Source organism: Ranitomeya variabilis, chromosome 2 (assembly GCF_051348905.1).
Source record: "Ranitomeya variabilis isolate aRanVar5 chromosome 2, aRanVar5.hap1, whole genome shotgun sequence".
In the NCBI taxonomy this organism is placed as follows: domain Eukaryota; kingdom Metazoa; phylum Chordata; class Amphibia; order Anura; family Dendrobatidae; genus Ranitomeya; species Ranitomeya variabilis.
In genome coordinates this window covers 275,532,841-275,558,792 of record NC_135233.1, presented here as the reverse complement: position 1 = coordinate 275,558,792, position 25,952 = coordinate 275,532,841, and the positions used below count along the sequence as shown (strand labels likewise).

General features: G+C 44.2%; 1 protein-coding gene across 3 annotated transcripts in view; it reads right to left on the bottom strand.

The window, feature by feature from the left end:
• The window catches only part of KIF4A (kinesin family member 4A), a 40,810-nt gene that overhangs the window by 4,028 nt on the left and 10,830 nt on the right, over nt 1-25,952 (bottom strand). For 2 of the 3 annotated variants that reach the window (XM_077284959.1, XM_077284961.1), the window contains exons 9-29: nt 25,443-25,618; nt 25,295-25,356; nt 24,437-24,569; nt 18,600-18,658; nt 18,413-18,518; nt 16,924-16,998; nt 14,905-15,084; nt 14,467-14,570; nt 13,000-13,144; nt 12,333-12,443; nt 12,168-12,251; nt 11,974-12,087; nt 10,509-10,664; nt 10,233-10,327; nt 10,021-10,153; nt 5,776-5,946; nt 4,757-4,876; nt 4,315-4,392; nt 2,034-2,138; nt 1,786-1,935; nt 908-1,024 (exon numbers count right to left, since the gene is read on the bottom strand). In XM_077284959.1, the coding sequence (XP_077141074.1) occupies nt 908-1,024; nt 1,786-1,935; nt 2,034-2,138; nt 4,315-4,392; nt 4,757-4,876; nt 5,776-5,946; nt 10,021-10,153; nt 10,233-10,327; nt 10,509-10,664; nt 11,974-12,087; nt 12,168-12,251; nt 12,333-12,443; nt 13,000-13,144; nt 14,467-14,570; nt 14,905-15,084; nt 16,924-16,998; nt 18,413-18,518; nt 18,600-18,658; nt 24,437-24,569; nt 25,295-25,356; nt 25,443-25,618 (2,474 nt within the window). The remainder of the gene's footprint in view (nt 1-907; nt 1,025-1,785; nt 1,936-2,033; nt 2,139-4,314; nt 4,393-4,756; nt 4,877-5,775; nt 5,947-10,020; nt 10,154-10,232; nt 10,328-10,508; nt 10,665-11,973; nt 12,088-12,167; nt 12,252-12,332; nt 12,444-12,999; nt 13,145-14,466; nt 14,571-14,904; nt 15,085-16,923; nt 16,999-18,412; nt 18,519-18,599; nt 18,659-24,436; nt 24,570-25,294; nt 25,357-25,442; nt 25,619-25,952) is intronic. The other variant, XM_077284960.1, reaches the window with a different exon arrangement.

Here is a 25,952-nt window from a genome sequence, read left to right as displayed (position 1 = left end):
AAATATCATTCACACACCTGTGTTTATTTTCCAACCCAATTTGGAAAACTGCAGCATGTCACTTCTTAGTAAGCGAAAAAACACAGGGGGAAAAAAAGAAAAAAAAAAAAAAGAAAAATCAGCCTTTTTTGGGGGGCCAGTAAACTTTATCAACATGCACAAGAGACAACAAAAACGCAGAACAAAACGCAATGTGTGAACATAGCCTTATACAGTTTTTGTTAAAAAAAAAAAAAAAAAAAAAAAGAGAGATTGTAGTATTGTTGGACACAGGGTGCGGGTTGTCTGAGGGTTTGCTGTGGCAAGTGTCTCGTCATCATTTTTCATTTAAAGTACAAAAGTACAAGAGATAAAAATAATTTAAAAAAAAGGAAAAGAAAAAAAGGTGTCACCATTTTGTGAGAAGCATCATGGTTTCTTTTTCCCGTCAGTGGAGCTGTACCGTTGGCCTTTTTTTATGGAGAGCAGATGATTTTATTGGTATTACTTGGGGCTACATACAATGTTTAGTTTGCTTCTTATTCTAGTTTTTGGTGGAGTAGCCTAAAGGGAAGATATAAAAAGGATGTACCTGCAAAGTAGGCATGTCGGCCTCCTATGGGCACCCAGCTAGAAGTTTAGTTAGTGGCTGTAGGACTATAACTTGTTGGACGCAGCACCCATCTTGTGGCTGCAGCTTACACCTGTGTCACCCAATGGCGCAGACAGGGAAAAGGCACGGCCGGCTCCAAAATCATAGCCCATGCCAATCAATTAAGTGATGTGTCAGCAGTGTGGCGCTACCTTCAGCTTTGGCCTAGAAAGGTTAATGTGGCTTGGTTTTCACCCCAACCACGTAAATAAAATAAATGGAAAAAAAAAAAAAAAAAAAAAAAAAAAAAAAAAAACAACATATAAAAAGATTTACCGAGAAGGATTCCCTGTTGCGGCACTTAGAAGGGTCACAGCAGCATTCATCGGAGCAGTTCTGCTTAGCTTTTCTACAGCGGCACATCTTATTTCCACAACGCCCTTTACAAGAGCACTATAATAGCAAGACAAAAGGGCACACAAGCTTGGCATTATTACCGATTGCCAAAATACAGCCGCTTCAAGGTCTTAAAAAGGAGATCTGGCCGTATGGAAACCCCTCCACCCCACAGAAAAAAGCCAAAAGAACTGAGAATTTTAGATGTGATTTTTTATCTCCGTACTCATTGCCTGTCAGACATCACAGGTTCTGTGTACTTTATGCCAAACTATACCTAGAAAACATCATGGAGGACAACTCCCAAGGCTCCCTTCACATTGCGTTCTTGCCCACGTTCAGTGGTCCCCCACAAAATGGGACTCTGGCATATGTACCGACTGGGCCATAATGGTGCAGACATTCAACCTGTGCTCTGTGGCGCATCATTATTGGGCGCATACGACTACTGGGAGCAGAAACTCAGAAGCAGTCCACTACATCTGAACGTCCACCTCCAGTAGACGTATATGCCTGAAAACGATGCACCACAGAGCGCACGTGTCTGTCGGCACCACTATAGTCAATGGCCCCATCGGCGCATATACCAGAGTCCTGTTTTGCGGGTGGGGTGGGGGATCCGGTTTGGATGCAAGCCCTGATGGGGCTGATGAATGAGGACAACAATGCAATGTTGCAGAACACAGGCCCATTGGATCCTAACCTGAAGGCTCACCAAGTTACATCAAGTCAATCCAGTCAGTCTATTTCCAAAAAAACAAAAAACAAAGGGAAGTACTGTCAAGCTTTCGATCAGGGGTCAACATTTTTCCACTTACCCCACTGGGCACTTTCTTGGGCTGCTTGACATTTTGGACAGGGATCCAATTTGCGTCACGCGAATCATCTTCAGACTCTTCAGATTCAGATAATAAATCTTCCAAAACTACTGTGGCAGATCTTGCTGTTGTTCTACGAAGATTTTTAGGCTACAAAAATAAATACCGTAAATTAATAATAATACTACAACTAATCATCAACAACCTTCATTGACAATCGAGGCGGACAATTCTCACACAGCGCCTACCTTTGGAGGAACAAAATCGAAGGGAGAATCTGGAGAGTTAGTCACCTGTGTATCAGACATATTGTACAGTTTCCTTCCACTTGCAACATGAAGAAGTGCCAGTTTCTTAAAGAAAATGGATAGTTGAAAAAGTTAATACACAAAAGGGGTCAGACATTCGTTTGATAGGACGTCTGTCTGGTGCTTCATGCGCAGAGCGTCCTACTGTGTGTCCTCTGAAATCTAGGACAGGTTGGGACTGATCGCTGCAAGCTTTCCAATCCTGACAGAGAACTAGATAAAGAACAGCTTTTTGCTAAAGGCATTTGGAAAAACGTTTAATATTTAATTGTGTATTTATTTGATTACCATTGTCGGAGAAAGCCTTTGATGTCTATGGGTTTAGAATGGGATGTAATAAAATCGGGGGCAGCACAGTGGCTCAGTGGTTAGCACAGCAGCCTTGCAGCGCCGCAGTCCTGGGTTCAAACCCCACTAAGGACAACATCTGCAAAGAGTTTGTATGTTCTCCCCGTGTTTGCGTGGGTTTCCTCCGGGTACTCCGGTTTCCTCCCACATTCCAAAGACAAACTGATAGGGAATTTAGATTGTGAGCCCCAACGGGGACAGCGACAATAATGTGTGCAATGATCACAGTACATGCCCGCCGAGCCCCGCACAATGGCCTCTACACAGAACAAACCGCATGGCCAGGGCACGCTCCCATAGAGATCAGTGACAGTCATTAGACTATTGTTCCATAGTAAAACAGTCTGTATAACAGAAGCTTTCTAAATGCAGTTACGGGCAGCTGAGACAAGATGTCTGCCCCATAATCACATACAGAAAGCAGAGTATTATAATAAATGTATGGTTTGACTTCACCAACAGAAAATTATTTTCCAGTGTTTTTAATGCTATTTTTTCTTAACCCCTTCAAGTCACAGCCCTTTTTCGTTTTTCGCTCCCCTCCTTCCCAGAGCCATAACTTTTTTATTTTTCCGTCAGTATGGCCATGTGAGGGCTTGTTTTTTGCAGGACGAGTTGTGCTTTTTAACGTCTCCATTGGTTTTACCATGTCTTGAACAAGAAAACATGAAAAAAAAAAAAAATATTCCAAGTGCGGTGAAATTGCAAAAAAAGGGCAGTCCCACACTTGTTTTTTGTTTGGCTTTTTTACTAGGTTCACTAAATGCTAAAACTGACCTGCCATTATGATTCTCCAGGTCATTATGAGTTCATAGACGCCCAACATGTCTAGGTTATTTTTTATCTAAGTGGTGAAAAAAAAATTCCAAACTTTGCTAAAAAAAAAAATTAAAAAAAAAAATAAAAAATTGCGCAGTAGTCCGATACCCGTAGCATTTCCATTTTTCGTGATCTGGGGTCGGGTGAGGGCTTATTTTTTGCGTGCTGAGCTGATGTTTTTATTGATACCACTTTTGTGCAGATATGTTCTTTTGATCGCCCGTTACTGCATTTTAATGCAATGTCGCGGCGACCAAAAAAACGTAATTATGGCGTTTTGAATTTTTTTCTCACTATGCTGTATTACGATCAGGTTAATCCTTTTTTTTTTTTTTTTTAATTGATAGATCGGGCGATTCCAAATATGTGTAGGCTTGATTTTTATTTTATGGTTTTATTTTGAATGGGGCAAAAGGGGGGGTGATTTAAACTTATATTTTTTTCATTTTTTTTAAACATTTATTTATTTTTTTAAACTTTTGCCATACTTCAATAGCCTCCATGGGACGCTAGAAGCTGGCACAACTGGATCGGCTCTGCTACATAGCAGCGATCATCAGATCGCTCCTATGCAGCTGAATTACAGGCTTGCTATGAGTGCCGACCACAGGGTGGCGCTCACAGCAAGCCAGCATCAACAACCATAGAGGTCTCAAGGAGACCTCTGGTTGTTATGGTGACGCATCGCTGACCCCCGATCATGTGACGGGGGGGGGGGGAATCAGCGATGAGCGCATTTCTGGCCCGATGGCCGGAAGTGGTAGTTAGATGCCGCAGTTCGCATTGGACAGCGGCATATAACTAGTTCATAGAGGCGGGTGAATCGCGATTTGACTCGCCGCTATTGCGGGCACATGTCAGCTGTTCAAAACAGCTGAAATGTCCCGGCTTTGAGGTGGGCTCACCGCCGGAGCCCACTTCAAAAGGGGGAGATGTGACATGCGCTGTACTAGTACAGCACATGTCACAAAGGGGTTAAAGAGGTTTTCCAACTTTTTGATACTAGTGACTTGTGCTTACAACCAAGATACACAGCTGCAGTATTCTCCCTTACTTGTTTGTAAACATCATTTTCTTGGATAAGTTGCTGGTTTTTCTCACAAAGCTCCTTCATTTTTTCAATTTCTTCATCCTTAAAAAAGACAGAATTCTTTAAAATAAGCAAATTAAATATGATACCCCTTGTGTTTTAAAGTTTTTATAGTAGGAGATAGAAACTGATAAAGCTGCACAACTTTTGAGATTTGGGAAGGATGATGAACATTGAATGCATAGTTGTCCTTTTCATGGACACTTGCTGTGGTCTTTGAGAACGTTGTCCTTGGTAGAAATACTAACTGTAAAGTGGCCCAGTCTTACCAGTACTCATCCCCCATCAGTCCCACAGTGTAATCTGCACATGTGACCACATGAGCTTTATCTCTCGGTAACCTGGTAGATTCCCACTTGCATACCTTGCACCAAGGTCTAGGAGCCACTTGTGGACTCTGCATTACCTGGAACTTCAGCCTCTCCAACAGCTGCTTCTCCCTCTCAGTCACTTTGTCCTCAGCAGGTTCTTCTACCTCTGAGACAATCGGCTGCTTCTGCTGTGACAGACTCAGCAAGTAAAGAATCTGAAGGAACAAAATAAGGATGTCGAGGTTGGAAACTTGAAATCAGGAGATTTAAAAAGGGGATCAATACAAAATTAGAAATACCTCCCCCCCACCACTGCTCTCATCAACCAAACCTGGTGACAGGTTCCCTTTAAAAGATACAGCCATCACCTTTCAGGCTCATATATGGTATTCTAGAATGCTGTGTATCTGCCCCCAACCCGACCTGTAAGAGACGAGAAAGAACTTATACTCACCTGCGGGGCGGTCCGGTCTGATGGGTGTCACTGGTCTTGGTCCAGCGCCTCCCATCTTACGATCCCCATCCTCCTTCTTGCTTCGATTGGATGATGCGTCCCTTCGTCATCCACACAGTCTGCTCGGCACAGCGCTCCTGTGCAGGCGTACTTCTCTGCCCTGTCGAGGGCAGATCAAAGTGCTGCAGTGCACAGGCGTCGCGGCTCTCTGACTTTTCTCGGCGCCTGCGCACTGCAGTACTTTGATCTGCCCTCAACAGGGCAGAGAAGCAAATCTGCGCAGGAGCACGATGCCGGGGAGACACGTTATCCACACAAAGCAAGCAGGAGGGCGACATTGCAAGAAGATGGGAGACGCCGGACCAAGAACAGCGACCCCCCTTGGACCGGCCCACCCCACAGGGGAGTATAATAAAAGTTAATTTTCTCTTACAGGTCGGGTTCGGGGCTTATATACAGCGTTATAGAATGCCGTATATCAGCCCTTAAAGGTGATGGCTGTATCTCTTATCGGCCAAACCTGGTGACAGGTTCCCTTTAAATACCTTATTCTACTTTTGGACAAAATTTAAGATGTTAACTATTGAAAGTAAAGACAAAAACAAGGCTTAATAGGTATACACCAAACTAAAAACTAACAATGTCAGAAAATAAAGGTACCTTCTGCTGGTGCTGCTGCTCGAGCTCTACAAGCTGGCCTTGGTGCTCTGTCTCCATTTCAGCCATCTGATTCCGTTCTTCAAATATTATCTTCTGCATGTCCGCAGCATGAGCCTTGTTCTGTTTGAGGCTGCCCTCCAGTCTGCTGATCTGAACTTTGGCAGAAACCACCTAAAAATATTTTAGAACAAGAAGAGAGGGGGTTAGCAAATAATGCCATTAAAACACAGAATAATTCCACTGTATATGTATATAAAAAGCACCACTGTATCCGGCCAAGACGTGATGGTGTCCTGCACTAGAAGCCTCAGCAGTTTCTCCTTGTGCCTTTCTGCTTTTGTTTCCCCCCAGATGCTCACCCCTCCACAATCCATAAACAGTTTGTGTAATTTTATGCCTCACTGCAGACAGATTTGTAGACATTTTGAGATGAATGATCAGTGAAGGAGACAAAAAAAAGGTAACAGATTAATTACTATTCCACCTCTTAAAGGGAAGGTGCCACCAGTTTCTTTTGTAGTTTTTTTTTTTGTGTGAAATTAAGCTTAAAATAGTAATTAAAATGTATTAATGCAATGTTTTCTATATGAAAAATACACTGCTCAAAAAATAAATAAAGGGAACACTAAAATCCCACATCCTAGATATCACTGAATGAAATATTCCAGTTGTAAATCTTTATTCATTACATAGTGGAATGTGTTGAGAACAATAAAACCAAAAAATGATCAACATAAATCACAACTAATATCCCACGGAGGTCTGGAGTTGGAATGATGCTCAAAATCAAAGTGGAAAATGAAGTTACAGGCTGATCCAACTTCAGTGGAAATGCCTCAAGACAAGGAAATGATGCTCAGTAGTGTGTGTGGCCTCCACGTGCCTGTATGACCTCCCTACAATGCCTGGGCGTGCTCCTGATGAGGCGGCGGATGATCTCCTGAGGGATCTCCTTCCAGACCTGGAATGCCTTCATCGTGCAGGAACTGCTGACACACTCCAGCCATACGAGGTCAGGCAGTGTCCTGCATTAGGAGGAACCCAGGGCCAACCGCACCAGCATATGGTCTCACAAGGGGTCTGAGGATCTCATCTCGGTACCTAATGGCAGTCAGGCTACCTCCAGCGACCACATGGAGGGCTGTGCGGCCCTCCAAAGAAATGCCACCCCACACCATTACTGACCCACTGCCAAACCGGTCATGCTGAAGGATGTTGCAGGCAGCAGATCGCTCTCCACGGCATCTCCAGACTCTGTCACGTCTGTCACATGTGATCAGTGTGAACCAGCTTTCATCTGTGAAGAGCACAGGGTGCCAGTGGCGAATTAGCCAATCCTGGTGTTCTGTGGCAAATGCCAAGAGTCCTGCATGGTGTTGGTCTGTGAGCACAACCCCCATCTGTGGACGTCGGATACTCAGACCATCCTTATGGAGTCAGTTTCTAACCGTTTGTGCAGAAATATGCACATTTGTGGCCTGCTGGAGGTCATTTTGCAGGGCTCTGGCAGTGCTCCTCCTGTTCCTTTTCGCGCAAAGGCTGAGGTAGCGGTCCTGCTGCTGGGTTGTTGCCCTTCTACGCCCCCTCCACGTCTCCTGGTGTACTGGCCTGTTTCCTGGTAGCGCCTCCAGCCTCTGGACACTACGCTGACAGACACAGCAAACCTTCTTGCCACAGCTCGCATTGATGTGCCATCCTGGATGAGCTGCACTACCTGAGCCACTTGTGTGGGTTGTGGAGTCCGTCTCCTGCTACCACGAGTGTGAAAGCACAACCAACATTCATAAGTGACCAAACACCAGCCAGAAAGCATTGGTACTGAGATATGGTCTGTGGTCCCCACCTGCAGAACCACTCCGTTATTGAGTATGTCTTGATAATTGCCAATAATTTCCATCTGTTGTCTATTCCATTTGAACAACAGCATGTGAAATTGATTGTCAAACAGTGTTGCTTCCTAAGTGGACAGTTTGATTTCACAGAAGTTTGATTTACTTGGAGTTATATTCTGTTGTTTAAGTGTTCCCTTTATTTTTTTTGAGCAGTGTATTATATATTTTCTTACAAATATATATTTACCACTAGGGGGAGCATTTTCTGTTTTAGACCTCAAGCAGCTATAGTAAGACTTACCAGCTTTACTGTTAGCTGGAAAATTGGGGCAGTAACTGCTGACATCACCATTTCTCTCCCCTTTTGGGTGGTCTAGTATCCCTAGGGCAGAATGAAGAGTAGCAACACAGGGCAGCGCCATTTTGTGGGCGACTGCCCTGTGATCTGCTATCACCAGCAGTTACTGTCTCTCTCTCTCCCATCTGTCTCTCTCACCCAGATTACATGATTCTCTCACCCCCCTCCACTGCAGAACAGCAGCTCCTTCTTATCTTACTAAGGGCTGACTCAACTCCTGCAGAGCAGCTGATAGCTCCTGCTTCAATAATGCTAATGTCTCCGATGTCTCCGCTATTCTGCTGGTACTTTTCTCCTGCATTTTACTCCCCTCAGCCATCAATCTAGGATCAGTTCTACTGGAAGCAGTACTGCTTATGTTAGCAGATCCAAGGGCCCCAAGAATATGGCAGGAGAACACTCCCACTACTGTGAATTGTGCAGCCCACAGAGGCGTGCCCAGTTCACAGCAGTCAATACACAGAGAAATACCCAGATAGTTGTCGGCACTTCCGTCGCAAAATTCTCGTGGTAATGAAATAGAATCGTTTATTTAGGAGTTACAGGATAAAACAACGCGTTTCGACTTCAAAAATCCAGGAGTCTTCTTCAGGTTATTTAAAAAATATGTATATTATATAATATTATGGTCGAGCTGCAGTGCGCCTCCTCAGGATTCCTGTGGGATCCTGTTTATGCCTCAATTCACCAGTTTCTGGTGAGTGCAACTATTATAGCGTGCAATTTAGCAACAGTTTTTACTACACTTAGATCGTGCGCAGGGTTTGTTCCCCTTTTTTCTCTCCCTATCTCTTAGGGTCAGTTTGATTCACAGTTCACAGCAGTGACAGTTCTCTTACAATAGATAGGATATAACAGACAGATGCTGACCCTATGACCATGGGGTGCCGTATTATGACACTGATTGTGTCGTGCTGCTACTGTGAAAGCAAGATGTCAGCCCCCCAGTGCCTTCTTTAAACTCCTATAACACACGAAATATGTTTTAAATGCATTCAAAACTTGGTTATAACAGCATGTTATGCTACATTACATTGATTTATTAAATGATCTACAAACGTGGTACCTTCCCTTTAAAGGCGTTGGGCTCTACTTTTCTTATTGATGGCCAATCATTAGGATACGCCATAAATATCTGATCTGTAGGGAGATATATCAGATGAATAAGGGGTGAAACTGCAGTACCCAGCCACAGCCATTATTTGTGCAGCATCTAAGAAATTCCAGACGCCGCTGATCAGTGGGGAGTGGCGTCACACCCCCAGCTATCAGATAATGGCCTATGCTAATAGGTCATCTTAAAAAAAAAAATATATAAATAAATTGGCCAACACCTTTAAAGACACAGGCAACTTTTAATTTTTATCTCCCTGTCCTCAGAGTTGTATCTGATCTTTCCAGGGTGTTTTTTTTTTTTTTTTAATGGCGTTCTTTACTACTAGGACCACCCCTTCTTAAACTGAATGTTCGGCCCTGATAAAATAAAGCCTATACTCCCCTCCCGGTTCTGTTCCAGTGGTGACAGCGGTAACGGTCCCGGAGCTGTGACGCAGTGTTGTGATACGTGACGCCCAATCAGCACTGGCATCGCCGTCTCCGGACAAACTGAACACGAAGAGTACGCCAGGATCAGCTCATCCAGACTTCCTCTTTGTGTTCACTTTGTCTGAAGGCGGAGACAGTGTTGTTAATGCTGATTGGCCGCCGGGCATCATGTGTCACAGCGAATGCGGACGTCGGGAACGGCGCTGGCACAGAGGCGAGTATAAGCTTCAGGATTTTAATCGGGGCAGAACATTTAGTTTAAGAAAGGGTTGTCCTAGTTGGGGACAACACATTTAATTGTACTGACAATATAGCATGGATTGTGCACTGCCATTGTAGGCTTCATTCCTAATGTGTGTCTTATACTCGGAGGTGTCGACACTCGCATTCCCGGGGATCACATGAGGTTGTTACGTCACACGAGCCCTGAACCCAATCAGTGCTGACGTCACTGTCCCCGGCATGGGACGTACATGTAATCAATAGTGAGCCATTGCACAAATAACGTACCTCCCCCATTAAGTATTTCAGGGCACACTTTGCTTCCATGATGTTGGTGATGGTCTCCCATCGCTGCTTCACTCGCTCTTCATCGCTGTCAGCATCCAGTAACTTTTGCTGTAGATCCGCTATCTGGGCGCTCCTGTAGGACATCATACTGTATTATAGCAGCATGCAAAAAAATGCAATCAACTACTTCTATCCAGTGGTTATAGACCTACCTGAGCTCCATTTCAGTCTCCAGACTATCAATCTGCTTGGTGACTGAAGCTTCTTCCTCCATGTTCTCCAGCTCGGCCACAGTGTACGTCCGTCTCTTAAGAAGTAAAAATAGAGGATTGGAAGATATGTTTAAAAGGACAAAACAAACAAAAAAGTTATATTGCACGTGAATGAGTAACATCTGCCGTCCTTAGTCCTCCAAAGGGCTCATAGCACGACAAATAATGAACAGGTCTACACCCATGTATCAGATGAGCTCCCAACATTCTACTTACACGGATTTTGGGGGGTATCTGCTCGCCAGCGTCCTTCTTCTGCTTCAGCTGCGCTATGTCATGGGCTAGAATCTTTCTGTCCTCAAGGAGATCGTTAAGATGTCGCTGAGCTTCCTCTGTACTCACAAGGACTTCCACCTCATTGCAAAGCCAATTCTGAAGGAAACAAAAACATGTTCTACCATTACAACAAGATTGTAGTCTCTGGCAGAAGGATGGAAAAGCAATGAACTACTGGAAGGGCACAGATTATCCACCGTAAACAAGGCACGGGCAACAGGACACATCCGACCACCAAAGAGAGGATACGGGGGGCCGAGGATGTAATCTAATCAGGAGTGGCCCAACAGGACCAGTACACGGCCTGGAGAAGCAGCCGCCCCAGTATAGAGAGGTTTTCTACATTCCATATCCGCCTCTTCTAAATTAGCATATGAACAAGACATTTTTAACTTCTCATGTTTACAGCCGAGACCTACTGCAAAATGCGGGCGTGCACTTCACACACATACAGCGCTCAGCAAAAATGAGTACACTCCCTTTGAGAAGTGAGATTTTAATCCCTATATTTCTACACAAGAACAATTTCCAAAGTTTTAAGACCAATGAGCTTTATAGGTTCTTCTTTAACCCATAACATCAAAGTAAGGTGAATAATGTAATTTTCATTACAAAATGTTCAGATTTATTCCACTTAGTTGATGCAAAAAATAAACTACTACATCTAGTATTTTGTATGAAGTCCATAATTTTTTTTTTACAGGACAGCACCAAGTCTTCTGGGCCTCGAATGAACAAACTGGTGACATATTGTAACATCTATCTTTCTCCATTATTCAAGAATGACCTGAGAGCCTGGATGCTGGCTGGAGAGCAATGACAACTTGTCTCTTCAAAATTACCCAAAGGCGTAAGATAGGGTTCAGATAAGGAGACACTTGGCCACTGAATCACTTTCACCCTGTTGTTCTTCAGAAATGCAACAGACCTGCCCTTTGGATCAATGTCATGTTGGGAAAGTGCAATTCTACAAAGGGCAGGGAGTGATGGCAGCAGCTTCTCTTACAATATAAAATCAGTACATCTGTATTCACGATACTAGCAATGAAGTGTAGCTCCTGACACCAGCAGCACTCATGCAGCCCCACATAAGGACACTGCCACCTCCATGTTTTACTGTAGGCTCCATGTATTTTTCTTTGTACTCCTCACCTTTGTGACAGTTTTTAAGCGATCAGTTACACAAACATTTATCTTGGTCTTATCACTACAGAATATAAAGTTAAACTGAAAGCTTTGTAATGAGAGTTATATTATAAATCTTACTTTCATGTTATGGGTTAAAATAATGTTTTGTGTAACTCCAGTCTTGTCAAAATTTTGCAAATTGATTAAAATTGTACTTTTCAAAGCTGGCATTGTGCATCAGACAAGCTGACCTGATGAGGACGGTTTCTTCACTTACCTTGACTCTGGCAGACGCTCCTTCCATGCCTTTGCTCTGGGTATCCTTCCGCCGATCCATAGCTTCCTTCTGTCTCTGCAGAGCTTCCTTTAACCTCTTATTTGCAGTTGCCGCCTAAAATAAAATATCATTTGTAGACATCACGGCAAAGTTATTCAATATATAACATAGTAGGCATTACCACTGATACCAACCTCTTCCGTTTTCCTGCGTAGGACATTGGCTTGCTTCTGGAAGTCTCTTTCTAATTTGAGGAGTTCATACTGACGTTTACGGTCCTAAGAAAAAAAAAGAAACGACGGCTTTATAACAAGAACAGGACCTATGTAGACCGATCAAGATACAATGCCTCCCGGTACCTTCTCCTTAAGCTGAATCACTTCTTTAGTCTTCTGCTGCTTAAAAGAGCGGAACTTCTCAGCATCTTCCTTCATCTGCCTCATGAGCTGCACTCTCTGCATCTTCATTGCCTGTAGAAAGCCAATGGATGTCTGAGTCATGGTATATATTTGAGCTTATACACCAACACGAATGGTGCGGTGGTAAGACGATGATCGGTCACCTCCCCGGATTCCTCAAGGTCATTATATACTTGTAAGCCCCATTAAACAATGACAAACATCTTTTCTTACCACTATGAATTTTGTTGTTCTTATTTCCCCTGAATATTTTGGAATAAACTAAAATCTCGAAGTGACCATTTTCCTTGCCGGCATGGTGTGTTCCTACACAGTCCAATACTGTCAGCACCGACCGGACACTGCCAGTATAGGGAAGGATCTGCCCCCACTATCGTCAATTGGTGCACACATTTCTGGAGGAATAAGTCCCAAAATCATTGGGATATCAAGTATTTACGGAAATAGGCAGATCAAGGAGAAGACGGGTCATCTAGATCCTGCCAATGTTTCTGGTCATGCTGACAACAGCATCACCTGAGATGGTCAAACCTGAATCAGCCTTTTGCTGTAGGGGAGATCCTCTGGGGGGTGCGATCTATAGAAAGATTGGCGACACCAGACTCACGTGAATCTCTTGGTTCAGTTTGCCGACAGTTTTCTCGGTGGACTCCCGTAACTTTAGGAGCTTAGATTGCTCATTCAGTTTTTTCTTTAGATCGGCCATTTGACCCTCTAGTTCTTGTAATCTTTTTCGTCTTCTTTCACTCAGTCTGTAAAGAGTTTTTATTTAAACTTTAAAAACTTTGAAACTTCTTGGTTCCCACTTCAATGTACAAAATTTAGCAAAATTGAAGGAGTCTTTTTTTTTTTTTTTTAAACCTAGAGCTAATTGATCAGTAACTTCACTAAAAACAAAGAATTGGGAGACAGCCGAAATAATGGGACATAACAGAAGTATAAAAACTGCAAGAGGAAGGGGGAGAAGGAAAAAAAATAAGACTCCAACATAACCAGTGAGGAGTCCTAATTGTGCAGAACATGATGAACCAGGACAAACCGAAAACGATTGGCTGAAGACTTGTGCCATGGTTTTTAGCTTGCATTGGGCCCTTTCCATGCCACATGGCAGGACAATGATGGAAGCCCTTTGCTTGTCCTTTCAGCTGAATAATGAGTACGGTAGGTTGGATCATAGTGAAGATATCTAACTGTCAAGCTGCTCTCAGCCCGTCACCAAAAGTGTTCTCTGCAACACGGCTCAGCTATGGGAAGTCAATAGAGAAGCCGCTATTCGCAATACTTACCTAAGGTGTCCGTTTTGGCTTGATATTAAGCACAGCTTATAGGCCACGATAAAGCAAAGCTTTTATTACAAAAAAAGCAAAGTGAAAACTTTCCAAAGAAACAAAAAACTATGGCTCAACTACGAGAAGTGCCAAAATTTTGAAAGTTTTCACGCCAGTTTTTCAAAGTGGAGTAGAGTGGCGGGTGACTCCACAGCTCATCTAATTCACGGCCAGCCGTCGTGTTCCCTATGCCAGAAATCTCACTCCAGTCCCTGACTGACATAAGATTTCTGGCGTGGCACATGAATCATCAGTGTCTGACTCCACCACGCCCCCTCATTAAGACTGACGAGAAAAATAGTCAGTCTGGATGAATCAGAGTTGTCTATAAACTAGTGAGCACTTCCCTTCTCATTGATTGACAGCCTGCTCTGCACACGCCGTCCGTCACGGCGCAGGGCAAGTGATCATGGTGCACTCACTGTGTACAGAGAAGTGACTGTTACAGCCCCCTGCTCCGCCCCGATGACTGGAAGACAGCAGCTGCAAGGAGAATACAAATGTTTTCTCCCTGTAGCCGCAGCTCCAGTAAACGAGACACTTTACATATTGATATAGTGTGAACGCGCAGTTAGGGAGGATTTTTAGCCGACAGGTTCCCCTTAAGCTTTGTAATGGGCGTTTTCTAGATATAACACTTTAAAACTATAATGCAGTAATCACATATATTGGAAAAATACAAAAATACAACCACATTTGCAAAATAAGGATTAATTATCTGGAGAAATCATTTGCACATCACTCACTTTGCTTGATTAGTATCTTTCTTGGCAGAATGAAGAGCCAGGATTAACTCTTCCTTCTCCTTCTGTAGAGCCCCCACTTCTGTCTCTAAGGTCTTTATATTATTCTGCACACAAATGTGATATATTACAAAAAGAGAATATTCAAGAAAAAAAAGAAACAGCTGAAGGATGAGACGTGACAGTGGGCACACTAGCGTCTAAACAGGGCAATCTTTTGGGGGTGCAGTTCTGCAATGTGTCCATGTATGCGACTCAAACTTTAGGACTTTTGTGCCACATCTACTAAAATATGCCCACAAAGTGGAAAGAAAAGGCCAGCAATTCTAGAAACTGCACTTATTCTATTGTAAGAAATATTACATTTTGCACGTTTTTGCTTTTCTTTGATTATGACATTTTCTGTTGTATAAAATCTAAGTGATAAATGAAAAGGATTACCAGGTATTCCCCCTGCATAGGTTCCAGCTGACTGTCATTCTGCACCATCTTTTTTGCCAGGGCTTCCTTCAGGACCAAGGCTTTATTTAATTCTATTAATTCCTTGGAAAGCTGTGCTTGTCTAAGGGCATGATGAGTGGTAAAGCCTTCCGAAGAACGCTTCTCTCCGCTGTCCATTTTCTGAAAAGGTAAAAAAGAATAGAAAACACAAAATAAATATGAAATGATCTCTTTTCCATATACATAACATTGTGTGGGTTTGTTGGCTATGGAGAACTTATCACTGCTGTGTCATACATTTCACTTACAGCTTTGGAGGTGGACACAGCACCGTCATATCAGCTGATCACCAGGGAAAGGGGTCTTAAGTGGGCTTGGTCCTGATAAATTAATACCCTTTAGAAAAGTAAACTGCCTGGGTCTGAATACCCAGATCTCTCAAGGTTGGTCAGGCTTCTAGGGTGGTAATCCAAATGCACCAGAAGGTATACATTAACCTTACATGGTTGTCTGGTCACAGGATATGGCTGATCTATCCTCACTATGGACCACCGGTCTGATATTGATGACCCGACACCCCACTGATCAACTGGTATAAGTTCTGGCAGTGGCCAGATGTAAACCCATTGATCACAGCTGCACTGCACCACAGGTGCTGATGGGTACTGTGGATCAGCTACTATAAGGGTCAGAAGATGCCAAACTGCAGGAGAACGTCTTCATGTATAGCTTATTATTATTTATTATTCATGTCACACAACCCCAGAGAGAATGACAATTAATGATGGTTCTTGCACAGCTGGAGGAAGAGATCACACCTGAAACATTGCACTTGTGATGAGCGAGCATGCTTGGGTATTAGCAGAAATCCGCCGGGGCTTGAGTAATATGTTCCAAGTCCCCGTGGCTGCATGATTCATGACTTATAGGGAATCCTCGCATGTGTTGTGACCAACAGCCATGGAGACTCAAACATATTACTCGACCCCCACGATAAGCTGATCACACACGAGCATGCTCGGATGACGCTATATCCGAGCACGCTCTCTCATCACTAGTTGCTACCAGCTGTAGTCATGAAGAATTCCACCTGCACCTCAGGAGTGCCGACTCCTTTACATGCAGGGATTTCTGCATCTATATCCTCAAAAGTGCACTAACGTTCTGCATCCAATGCAAGTGAATGAGATATCGCATGCCTCCTTCACAAGCAGGCTGTCAGCGCCTGGGAACAGGCAGCCAACGCACATTTATTGCCCATGGATTCATCCTATTGAATGGCAGTAGTGTGGGTCCGCAGCACATGTGACAGCAATAGGGCTCAAACACCCGACAGAGGTGTTCTTCAAATAGAAATATTGTTATCCAATAAGGTGCAAAAATACAGTCCAGCAAGGATCCAGGTTCCTGCGCAGACCCTTGGGAACATGCCTTTATATTTTTAATGCTTAAAGTGTACATTTCCCAAGATGTGCATGTATTTATACAGAATTACATGGAAAGCTGCTGTGCTTGACTTCTCTAAAGTTTTTGTTCCTTCTTAAAAATTAGAACTGGGAATTTACAGTCAGGTAGTTGCTAACTACCTGTTGGTTCTGCACGGGGACAATCTCTGCCAGCTCAGTCATGGACCGCTCCTGCTGGCGTTTCTTCTGCTTTTGGTCCAGTCATGTCGAGAGAGCAGTGTATTCTCATCTGCTCTGTCAATGAGGCAGCTCTGTTGATGTCATGCTGATTGACAGCCAGCTCCCCGCAATTAGACAGCAGGGAGCCGGCTGTCAATCAGCAGGATGTCTGCAGGGACGCCCCATCAACAGCCCAGAAGAGCTGCTCTGTTGACAAGAAGTGAATCTCCAGTAGTTAAAAGCTACTTGCCTGTTAGTTCTTAGCTTTATATACAAAAATAATTTAAGTCCTGGACAAGCCCTTTAATAATATATATATATATATATATATATATATATATTTTATATATTTTTTAAGTTTCATATGGAAACTCCTATTCCATAAAAGTTGTACCTCTTCACAAGCAGGAGAGTGTGCGACTTCATCCACCATGGCTTCAATAGACGCAGCAATTCCTGAACTTTCATCCTGGTAAAAAGGAAGGATTGCAGACAGACAAGAATCAGTCAGGACATGCTGCTCCACAGGAGCGCTCTCTGAACAATTCAGAGCACAGACAAGGAAAAAACAAGGCTCTCATGTGTGCAAACAAAATGTGTTCCAGTAAGGTGGAGCAAGAAGATGAAATAATCTATCAGCTGGAACAAACACTTGTACAACAATAGGCACAATTATAATAGGAGCCCAAAATATCCTTTCCTGGGCTTAAAACAATGAACACAAGGAAAGACATGGGACAATCTGGATGACGTTTAAAGGGAGTCTATCAGCCAAACTGACAGTATATACTAATATATTTAGCCATGCAAGAGGTATAACCCCAATAATGCATTTAAAAACATTTAGTGTTTGATTTGCTGCCTCTGTTCTGTAAAAAAACTGAAGTTTAATGAAAAATGGTAACTTAGGTCCTCACTACAACCTGGGGTGCACCCCGCCACCTATGAAGCAAGTGCACCACCCCGCCGCCAAAGGGACAAGGGTGCACCACCCCGCCGCCCACGGGACAAGGGTGCGCCACCCCGCCGCCCACGGGACAAGGGTGCACCACCCCGCCGCCCACGGGACAAGAGTGCACCACCCCGCCGCCCACGGGACAAGAGTGCACCACCCCGCCGCCCACGGGACAAGAGTGCACCACCCCGCCGCCCACGGGACAAGAGTGCACCACCCCGCCGCCCACGGGACAAGAGTGCACCACCCCGCCGCCCACGGGACAAGAGTGCACCACCCCGCCGCCCACGGGACAAGAGTGCACCATCCCGCCGCCCACGGGACAAGAGTGCACCACCCCGCCGCCCACTGGTTTTGAATACCCCACCTCCCTCACCGATTATTCCCAGCAATGGCCAGAGTGCTCTCTGCTGATAGCGTTGGTTTTACTGGACTGAGCACTATCAATCACCAATGAGATGCAGGGGAATGATGCAGAACCAGTGGGCAGAACAATGCATTGAACCCACTAATTGACGTTTCAGTCAAATTTGTCAGTTTGCGCACAATAGGGACAGCAATTTTCCTAAGGGCTCTCTATTTCTTTAAATGAAGTGTGTCACAGAGTAAAACTGAAAATCTAGAAAATACCCAAAGAAAGCCAGAGGGCACAACAGCACCAGTACTTAGAAACGTGCCCCAAACACCAATATCCCCTCTGTGAGTGTGTCACATATTACAACTTACTTGTGTCATAGACAAAGACCTGTTACAAGTGCACTCATTTAAAGGGTCTGCCCCAAATCCCTTAAGAGTATTCTGAATTTACAGTCGGCACGATGGTGGTGATCAGATACTTCCAAAGTGGTTGTTTCCGTGTCAAGCGCACCATATACTTTGTAACGCCATTTATTATGGCCTAGACGTCATCTAAAACGCGGGTTCTTACCTGAAGGTGGACGATGACCTGCTGCAAATTACGAATAATCTCTACATTCTCCTTCAGTTCTTGGTCTTCTAACGTCTCAACCATCTTCTGCAGGTCCACCTTACAGCTGCACGGGAAGAATTCAGTTATCTAACAGGACGATGAACAGATTCTCTATCGAAAGTACAAGGCGGACCAGAAGACTCACGCTGCGTGTTGCTTAAGCTCCTCCATTTTTGTGTTAAGTTTGTCGTTCTCCTGTTCTGTCTAAAAGTAGCAAAAAAAACAAAACAAAACAATACATTCATGTGAGAAGCTTTCTGCGGGAAATCTTGGAAATAAAAACAGTTGGATACATCAGAAAGGTGTCGCTGTGCTAACAAGATCATGAATGGGGTGAATGGGATGTCCAAAAATCCAGTTCACATGTATGGGATAGGTTTTACAGAAACACAATGTTCACATGCCATTCAAATAGCTTTGTCCCATGAACACCACTACATTGCGGGCCAGAATTAACCCATGGGCCTCAGTGTGACATCTATGCAGTAGGCGGAGTTCATTAATGGCTGGAGGGCTTCACCCTTTTCAGAATATTAGATACAAAATGACCTGCTCAAAAAAATACCAAAATAGGAGGACCATAAGGTAACCAAACAATGTAGGGACAAACAAAATCCTCCAGAGTGGATTCTCATAGAAAATAATTGTATTAAAGTACATAATTTGAATTAAAAACCATTAAAAATTGGAAATGCAACTCAACCACAAAAAAGGATGAGAAAAAGCGCAAACACTTTACATGATAATGATATGGTACATAAAGTGCAACAATACAAATTATGCAGAATAGCGAACATCAAGTAATAATCCGACAGACAGTTTAAAGAGAGATAGAAAAATTTGACAATATAAATGGAGTAAAGGTGAGTATAAGATCATCAATACTAGTCATAGAAATAATAGGGCCGTTCAAGAATATGGTGTGAAGATTAGGTAAAGTGCATAGTGCAAACAATTTTCAATGAAATATATAGAGAGGGAGAAATCAATCCAGTATCTAATTGCATATCAAATCTGTCCGTTTTTCATCTGAATCTGCGACTTGGGATTTCCGTGACAGACAGACGGAAGTGACCCTTAGACAATTATATAGTAGATAAAAACGTTATTCACCCTTCCTAGATAGAGCGCCGACTCTCCACCGCTGCTCTTGTTGTCAGTGATTGGCTGCAGTGCTGATGTCAGGTCAACAGTCATCTGTGAGCTCAGCGGCTCTGCTCACGTAGATTGGACACCACACTCTGAGCTGCTGGTTGGCTGGCGACGTGACGCCAATAAAGCACCAAGAGAACATTTTTTTTTATTTTATATTTAAACTGGGACCAGAATTTTCAGGACGGGGACAATCCCTATAAATTGCTGACTGATCTTTCTTGCCAAACCTCCTGGTCATTAATATTATTATTGGTCTTGTTGTTTTGCAGGTAAGATCACAGTGTTCACCTCAGTTGTGCGGCCGACTGACAAGCCGTTTGCCAGAGTTAATGGCAATCTTTCAGCCACAAGTGGCAGCCACTGTGTATTCTTACCTTAGGTCCCGTAGGATAGGTGATAAATGTATGGTCGCTGGGGGTCTAAACTATGGGCATCATTGGGAGTGGGGGAGGAAGAGCCCCTGCAATTATACATATATCATGGAATTATATGGAAAGGTGATAACACTGGCTCAAAATATGAAAACCCTGACCCAAAAAAAAAAAAAAAAAAAAATTCGCTGGCCAACTTTGATATTAACCCCTTCATGACCCAGCCTATTTTGGCCTTAATGACCTTGCAGTTTTTTGCAATTCTGACCAGTGTCCCTTTATGAGGTAATAACTCAGGAAAGCTTCAACGGATCCTAGCGATTCTGAGATTGTTTTTTCGTGACATATTGGGCTTCATGTTAGTGGTAAATTTAGGTCGATAATTTCTGCGTTTGTGAAAAAAACGGAAATTTGGCGATTTTGAATTTTTATTTTGTTAAACCAGAGAGTTATGTGACACAAAATAGTTAATAAATAACATTTCCCACATGTCTACTTTACATCAGCACAATTTTGGAAACAAATTTTTTTTTTGCTAGGAAGTTATAAGGGTTAAAATTTGACCAGTGATTTCTCATTTTTACAACAAAATTTACAAAACCATTTTTTTAGGGACCACCTCACATTTGAAGTCAGTTTCAGGGTTCTATATGGCTGAAAATACCCAAAAGTGACACCATTCTAAAAACTGCACCCCTCAAGGTGCTCAAAACCACATTCAAGAAGTTTATTAACCATTCAGGTGTTTCACAGCAGCAGAAGCAACATGGAAGTAAAAAATGAACATTTAACTTTTTAGTCACAAAAATGATCTTTTAGCAACAATTTTTTTATTTTCCCAAGGGTAAAAGGAGAAACTGGACCACGAACGTTGTTGTCCAATTTGTCCTGAGTACGCTGATACCTCATATGTGGGGGTAAACCACTGTTTGGGCGCACGGCAGGGCTCGGAAGGGAAGGAGCGCCATTTGACTTTTTGAATGAAAAATTGGCTCCAATCTTTAGCGGACACCATGTCGCGTTTGGAGAGCCCCCGTGTGCCTAAACATTGGAGCTCCCCCACAAGTGACCCCATTTTGGAAACTAGACCCCCCAAGGAACTTATCTAGAAGCATAGTGAGCACTTTAAACCCCCAGGTGCTTCACAAATTGATCCGTAAAAATGAAAAAGTACTTTTTTTTCACAAAAAAATTATTTTAGCCTCAATTTTTTCATTTTCACATGGGCAACAGGATAAAATGGATCCTAAAATTTGTTGGACAATTTCTCCTGAGTACACAGATACCTCATATGTGGGGGTAAACCACTGTTTGGGCACATGGTAAGGCTCGGAAGGGAAGGAGCGCCATTTGACTTTTTGAATGGAAAATTAGCTCCAATCATTAGCGGACACCATGTCGCGTTTGGAGAGCCCCTGTGTGCCTAAACATTGGAGCTCCCCTACAAGTGACCCCATTTTGGAAACTAGACCCCCCAAGGAACTTATCTAGATGCATAGTGAGCACTTAAAACCCCCAGGTGCTTCACAGAAGTTTATAACGCAGAGCCGTGAAAATAAAAAATAATTTTTCTTTCCTCAAAAATGATTTTTAGCCCGGAATTTTTTATTTTCCCAAGGGTAACAGGAGAAATTGGACCCCAAACGTTGTTGTCCAGTTTCTCCTGAGTACGCTGATACCCCATATGTGGGGGTAAACCACTGTTTTGGCACACGTCGGGGTTCGGAAAGGAAGTAGTGACATTTTGAAATGCAGACTTTGATGGAATGCTCTGCAGGCGTCAGGTTGCGGTTGCAGAGCCCATGATGTGCCTAAACAGTAGGAACTCCCCACAAGTGACCCCATTTTGGAAACTAGACCCCCCAAGGAACTTATCTAGATGTGTGGTGAGCACATTCAAGCCCCAAGTGCTTCACAGAAGTTTACAACGCAGAGCCGTGAAAATAAAAAATCATTTTTCTTTCCTCAAAAAAGATGTTTTAGCAAGCAATTTTTTATTTTCACAAGGGAAACAGGAGAAATTGGACCCCAATATTTGTTGCCCAGTTTGTCCTGAGTACGCTGGTACCCCATATGTGGGGATAAACCACTGTTTGGGCGCACGTCGGGGCTTGGAAGGGAGGGAGCACCATTTGACTTTTTTGAACGCAAGATTGGCTGGAATCAATGGTGGCGCCATGTTGCGTTTGGAGACCCCTGATGTGCCTAAACAGTGGAAACCCCTCAATTCTAACTTCATCACTAACCCCAACACACCCCTAACCCTAATCCCAACTGTAGCCATAACCCTAATCACAACCCTAACCCCAACACACCCCTAACCACAACCCTAACCCCAACACACCCGTAACCCTAATCCTAACCCCAACCCTAACCACAACTGTAACCCCAAAACACCCCTAACTCTATCCGTAACCCTAACCACAAGCCTAATCTTAACCCTATTTCCAACCCTAGCCCTAATTCCAACCCTAAATCTAATTCCAACCCTAACCCTAAGGCTATGTGCCCACGTTGCGGATTCGTGTGAGATTTTTCTGCACGATCTTTGAAAAATCTGCAGGTAAAAGGCACTGCGTTTTACCTGCGGACTTACAGCGGATTTCCAGTGTTTTTTTGTGCGGATTTCACCTGGGGATTCCTATTGAGGAACAGGTGTAAAACGCTGCGGAATCCGCACAAAGAAATGACATGCTGCGGAAAATACAATGCAGTGTTTCCGCACGGAATTTTACGCACCATGGGCACAGCGGATTTGGTTTTCCATAGGTTTACATGGTACTGTAAACCTGATGGAAAACTGCTACGAATTCGCAGCGGCCAATCCGCTGCGGATCCGCGGCCTATCCGCTGCGCATCCGCGGCCTATCCGCTGCGGATCCGCGGCCAAATCCGCACTGTGTGCACATGCCATAACCCTACCCCTAGTTTTAACCCTAGTTCTAACCCTAGTGAAAAAAGAAAAAAAAATATTTTCTTTATTTTATTATTGTCCCTACCTATAGGGGTGATAAGGAAGGGGGGGGGGGTCATTTACTACTTTTTTTATTTTGATCACTGTGATAGGTTATATTACAGTGATCAAAATATACCTGGAACTCATCTGCCGGCCGGCAGATTCGGCGGGCGTACTGCGCATGCGCCCGCCATTTTGGAAGATGGCGGCGCCCATGAAGAAGACGGACGGGCATCGGGAGGCCCGGTAAGTATGAGGGGGGGGGGGGGAGATCTGAGTATGGGGGGTGGATCGGAGGATGGGGGGGAGCCATCGGAGTACGGGGGGGGGAGCGGGCAGGAGGACGGGGGAGCCGACAGGAGGAGGACGGAGGGGAGCGGAGAGGAGGACGGGGCAGAAAGGACAACTGGGGGGGCGATCGGTGGCAGTGTGTGTGTGTGTGTGGGGGGGGGGGTCAGATCGGGGTCTCCAGCCATGGCAGATGCTATTGCAGCATCGGCCATGGCTGGATTGTAATATTTCACCATTTTTATAGGTGAAATATTACAAATCGCTCTGATTGGCAGTTTCACTTTCAACAGCCAATCAGAGCGATCGTAGCCACGGGGGGGGGGGGGTGTGTGTGAAGCCACCCCCCCTGGGCTGAAGTACCACTCCCCCTGTCCCTGCAGATCGGGTGAAATCGGAGTTAACCCTTTCACCCGCTCTGCAGGGACGCAATCATTCCATGACGCCACATAGGCGTCATGGGTCGGATTGGCACGGGTTTTCATGACGCCTACGTGGCGTCAAAGGTCGGGAAGGGGTTAAGAACATTAACCGCGTCTTAGAAATAAGGGTTTGGGGAAAATGGGTAGGGGAAATCTGCCTAGGAGGGCAGAACCCCAATATGGCTGGAGAAGTTAGGGTTGTGGGGACGGTAGATAGCAGTATACAGGGGAATACAAATGATTTAGTGAAACAATATTCAGAGTCAGGATGGTAGGAAGTGAACAAGGGGTAAGATCTCAATGCATAAGGAAAGGATAACAATGTACAATAAAACATGGAGAATACATGGCCAAGTAGAGCAATAAATCATGGCTAAAGCTTTTCTTGTCCTGATGAAGTCTGTGGTACTTCGAAATGCGTTGACTAAAGAAAAACCAAATGTACTTTGTCTGGATTTCGATTTATTATACGAGATGCCAGCAGCGGTTAGTCTAACCTAAACAACTTTATCTCCCTTGGATAAACCCCTATTGCGCTCTCTTTTTGCTCCTAGTTTTATTCTGCAACTACTGACTAACGGCCATCTACAATGCCTTGCAAGGGTTTGCTCACACATGGCAGATTTGTTGCCGGGGAAAATCCATTCTGTCTGGATGTGACGGCTGTCTCTATACGTAGAGAATAATTGCACCAAGTTGGCCAATTGTGAATATTTCCATGAGATTTTCCCTAATTGATCAAAATGACTTTCTCCATAAAACCCAGAGGGCCATTCAGGGAGCAGCTTACCAGGATAATTCTCTCGAGGATCTGAGCAGTTTGTTCTGCAGCCTCACTCAGCTCTCGACTGAGTTTACCATTCTCTTCCTCCAAGGTCTTCGTCTTCACCAGAAGAGACTGCAGATTTTCAGATGGTTCCATGCTGAGAGTAAAGAAAGGGAAATAAAATAAGTGGCAGGTCACGACAGGGAGTCCAGTCACTCAGTGAGCTCTCTAGGCACATGGAGGAGTCAGAATGGGCAGTTTGTGCCCCACTTACTGAGCACCCCTTGATTATAGTGCAGAATTAGAAGGGGTAGTTCATCGATATGTAAAGCATAGCTGCAGGACTTGCACAGATTTCCAGACCGGAGTTCCTTGCCCAGCAACAGGCAGCAGCACATACAGAAGCTGCAGAGTGAGCCGTTCTATGCCTCTTTCTACGGCTATCAGAATGACAGACTGGCATTACACAGCTCAACCCTTTCCTGAACCACCTCTCTTATCATTGTGGCCGTAAAATGATAATCCGTTCTAGAGACGGAACAGGCGACCTCCTCCGGATGGTTGATGTGCCGCAACGGCGCTGGTGGCTGATCAAGTGCATCTCTCTCAATTCACCACTATGGGAGTTCTGAAGACCGATGAGCAAGTGAGCGTGGGTGTAGGTGGAACTCCCATGGCGGCGTGTCAAGAGGCCACCTCTCCCATTACTGCTGCCGGGGCTCTAGTCGGAAACTTGGGGCAGCAAAGTAGAAGAAGTTTTTGGCATATCCTGTAGATGTGCCATCAATGTTTCCGGTGGATGCACCAAAAGGGTCCTTCAGGAGACAACCCCTTTTAAACCAGTTTTGTACTAACACCAACCTACTAATTTTATTATCTTACTTGATCAGGACAGGTAGAGTCCCTCCATGGGCTTGTAGCAACAAAACCTGCAGATCTTGCACCTGTGGAAATATAGTCACATTGTGAGATCCTGACAACACAGAGGAGATGGTTACGTCATGCTTCAGACTCTGGAAGATACCAGTACCTGCTGTCTAAGCTTCTGGAGCTCTGCCGCCTGAGGGTCAGTGTTCACTATAGGTTTATTCTTGATTTTCCTGGCTCTATCTGCATATCTGAGAGTATTCAGGGTCTCCTCCATGTTTGAGTCAGCAGGGCTGACACATGCGATCATGAGCGTGTGACTGTTACCACCGAGGGAATCTGTACAAAAATATACATAGAATATGTAATTTCTTCCAAAATTAAACCGCTTTCTAATATGCACTAATAAGAGCCAAGGTGATAGCATTTTTATTTACGTAAATGGGTTGTCTGAGGATTGACCATTCATTCTAAAGTGTTGGGATAGTTTTTCTGTACTGTACAGATAGTGTGACTGATGCCGTGACGCTCGCGTTTTGCTACTGTACAGTCCGTAGCTGGCTGCAGCCATGACATCTGGTCACTACGGATCAATGATTAGCTGCAGCGTTCACATGTCCTTGTCACAGCAGACGGAACTGGACAGCACTGCAATGGGAGTGGAAGGGAATCC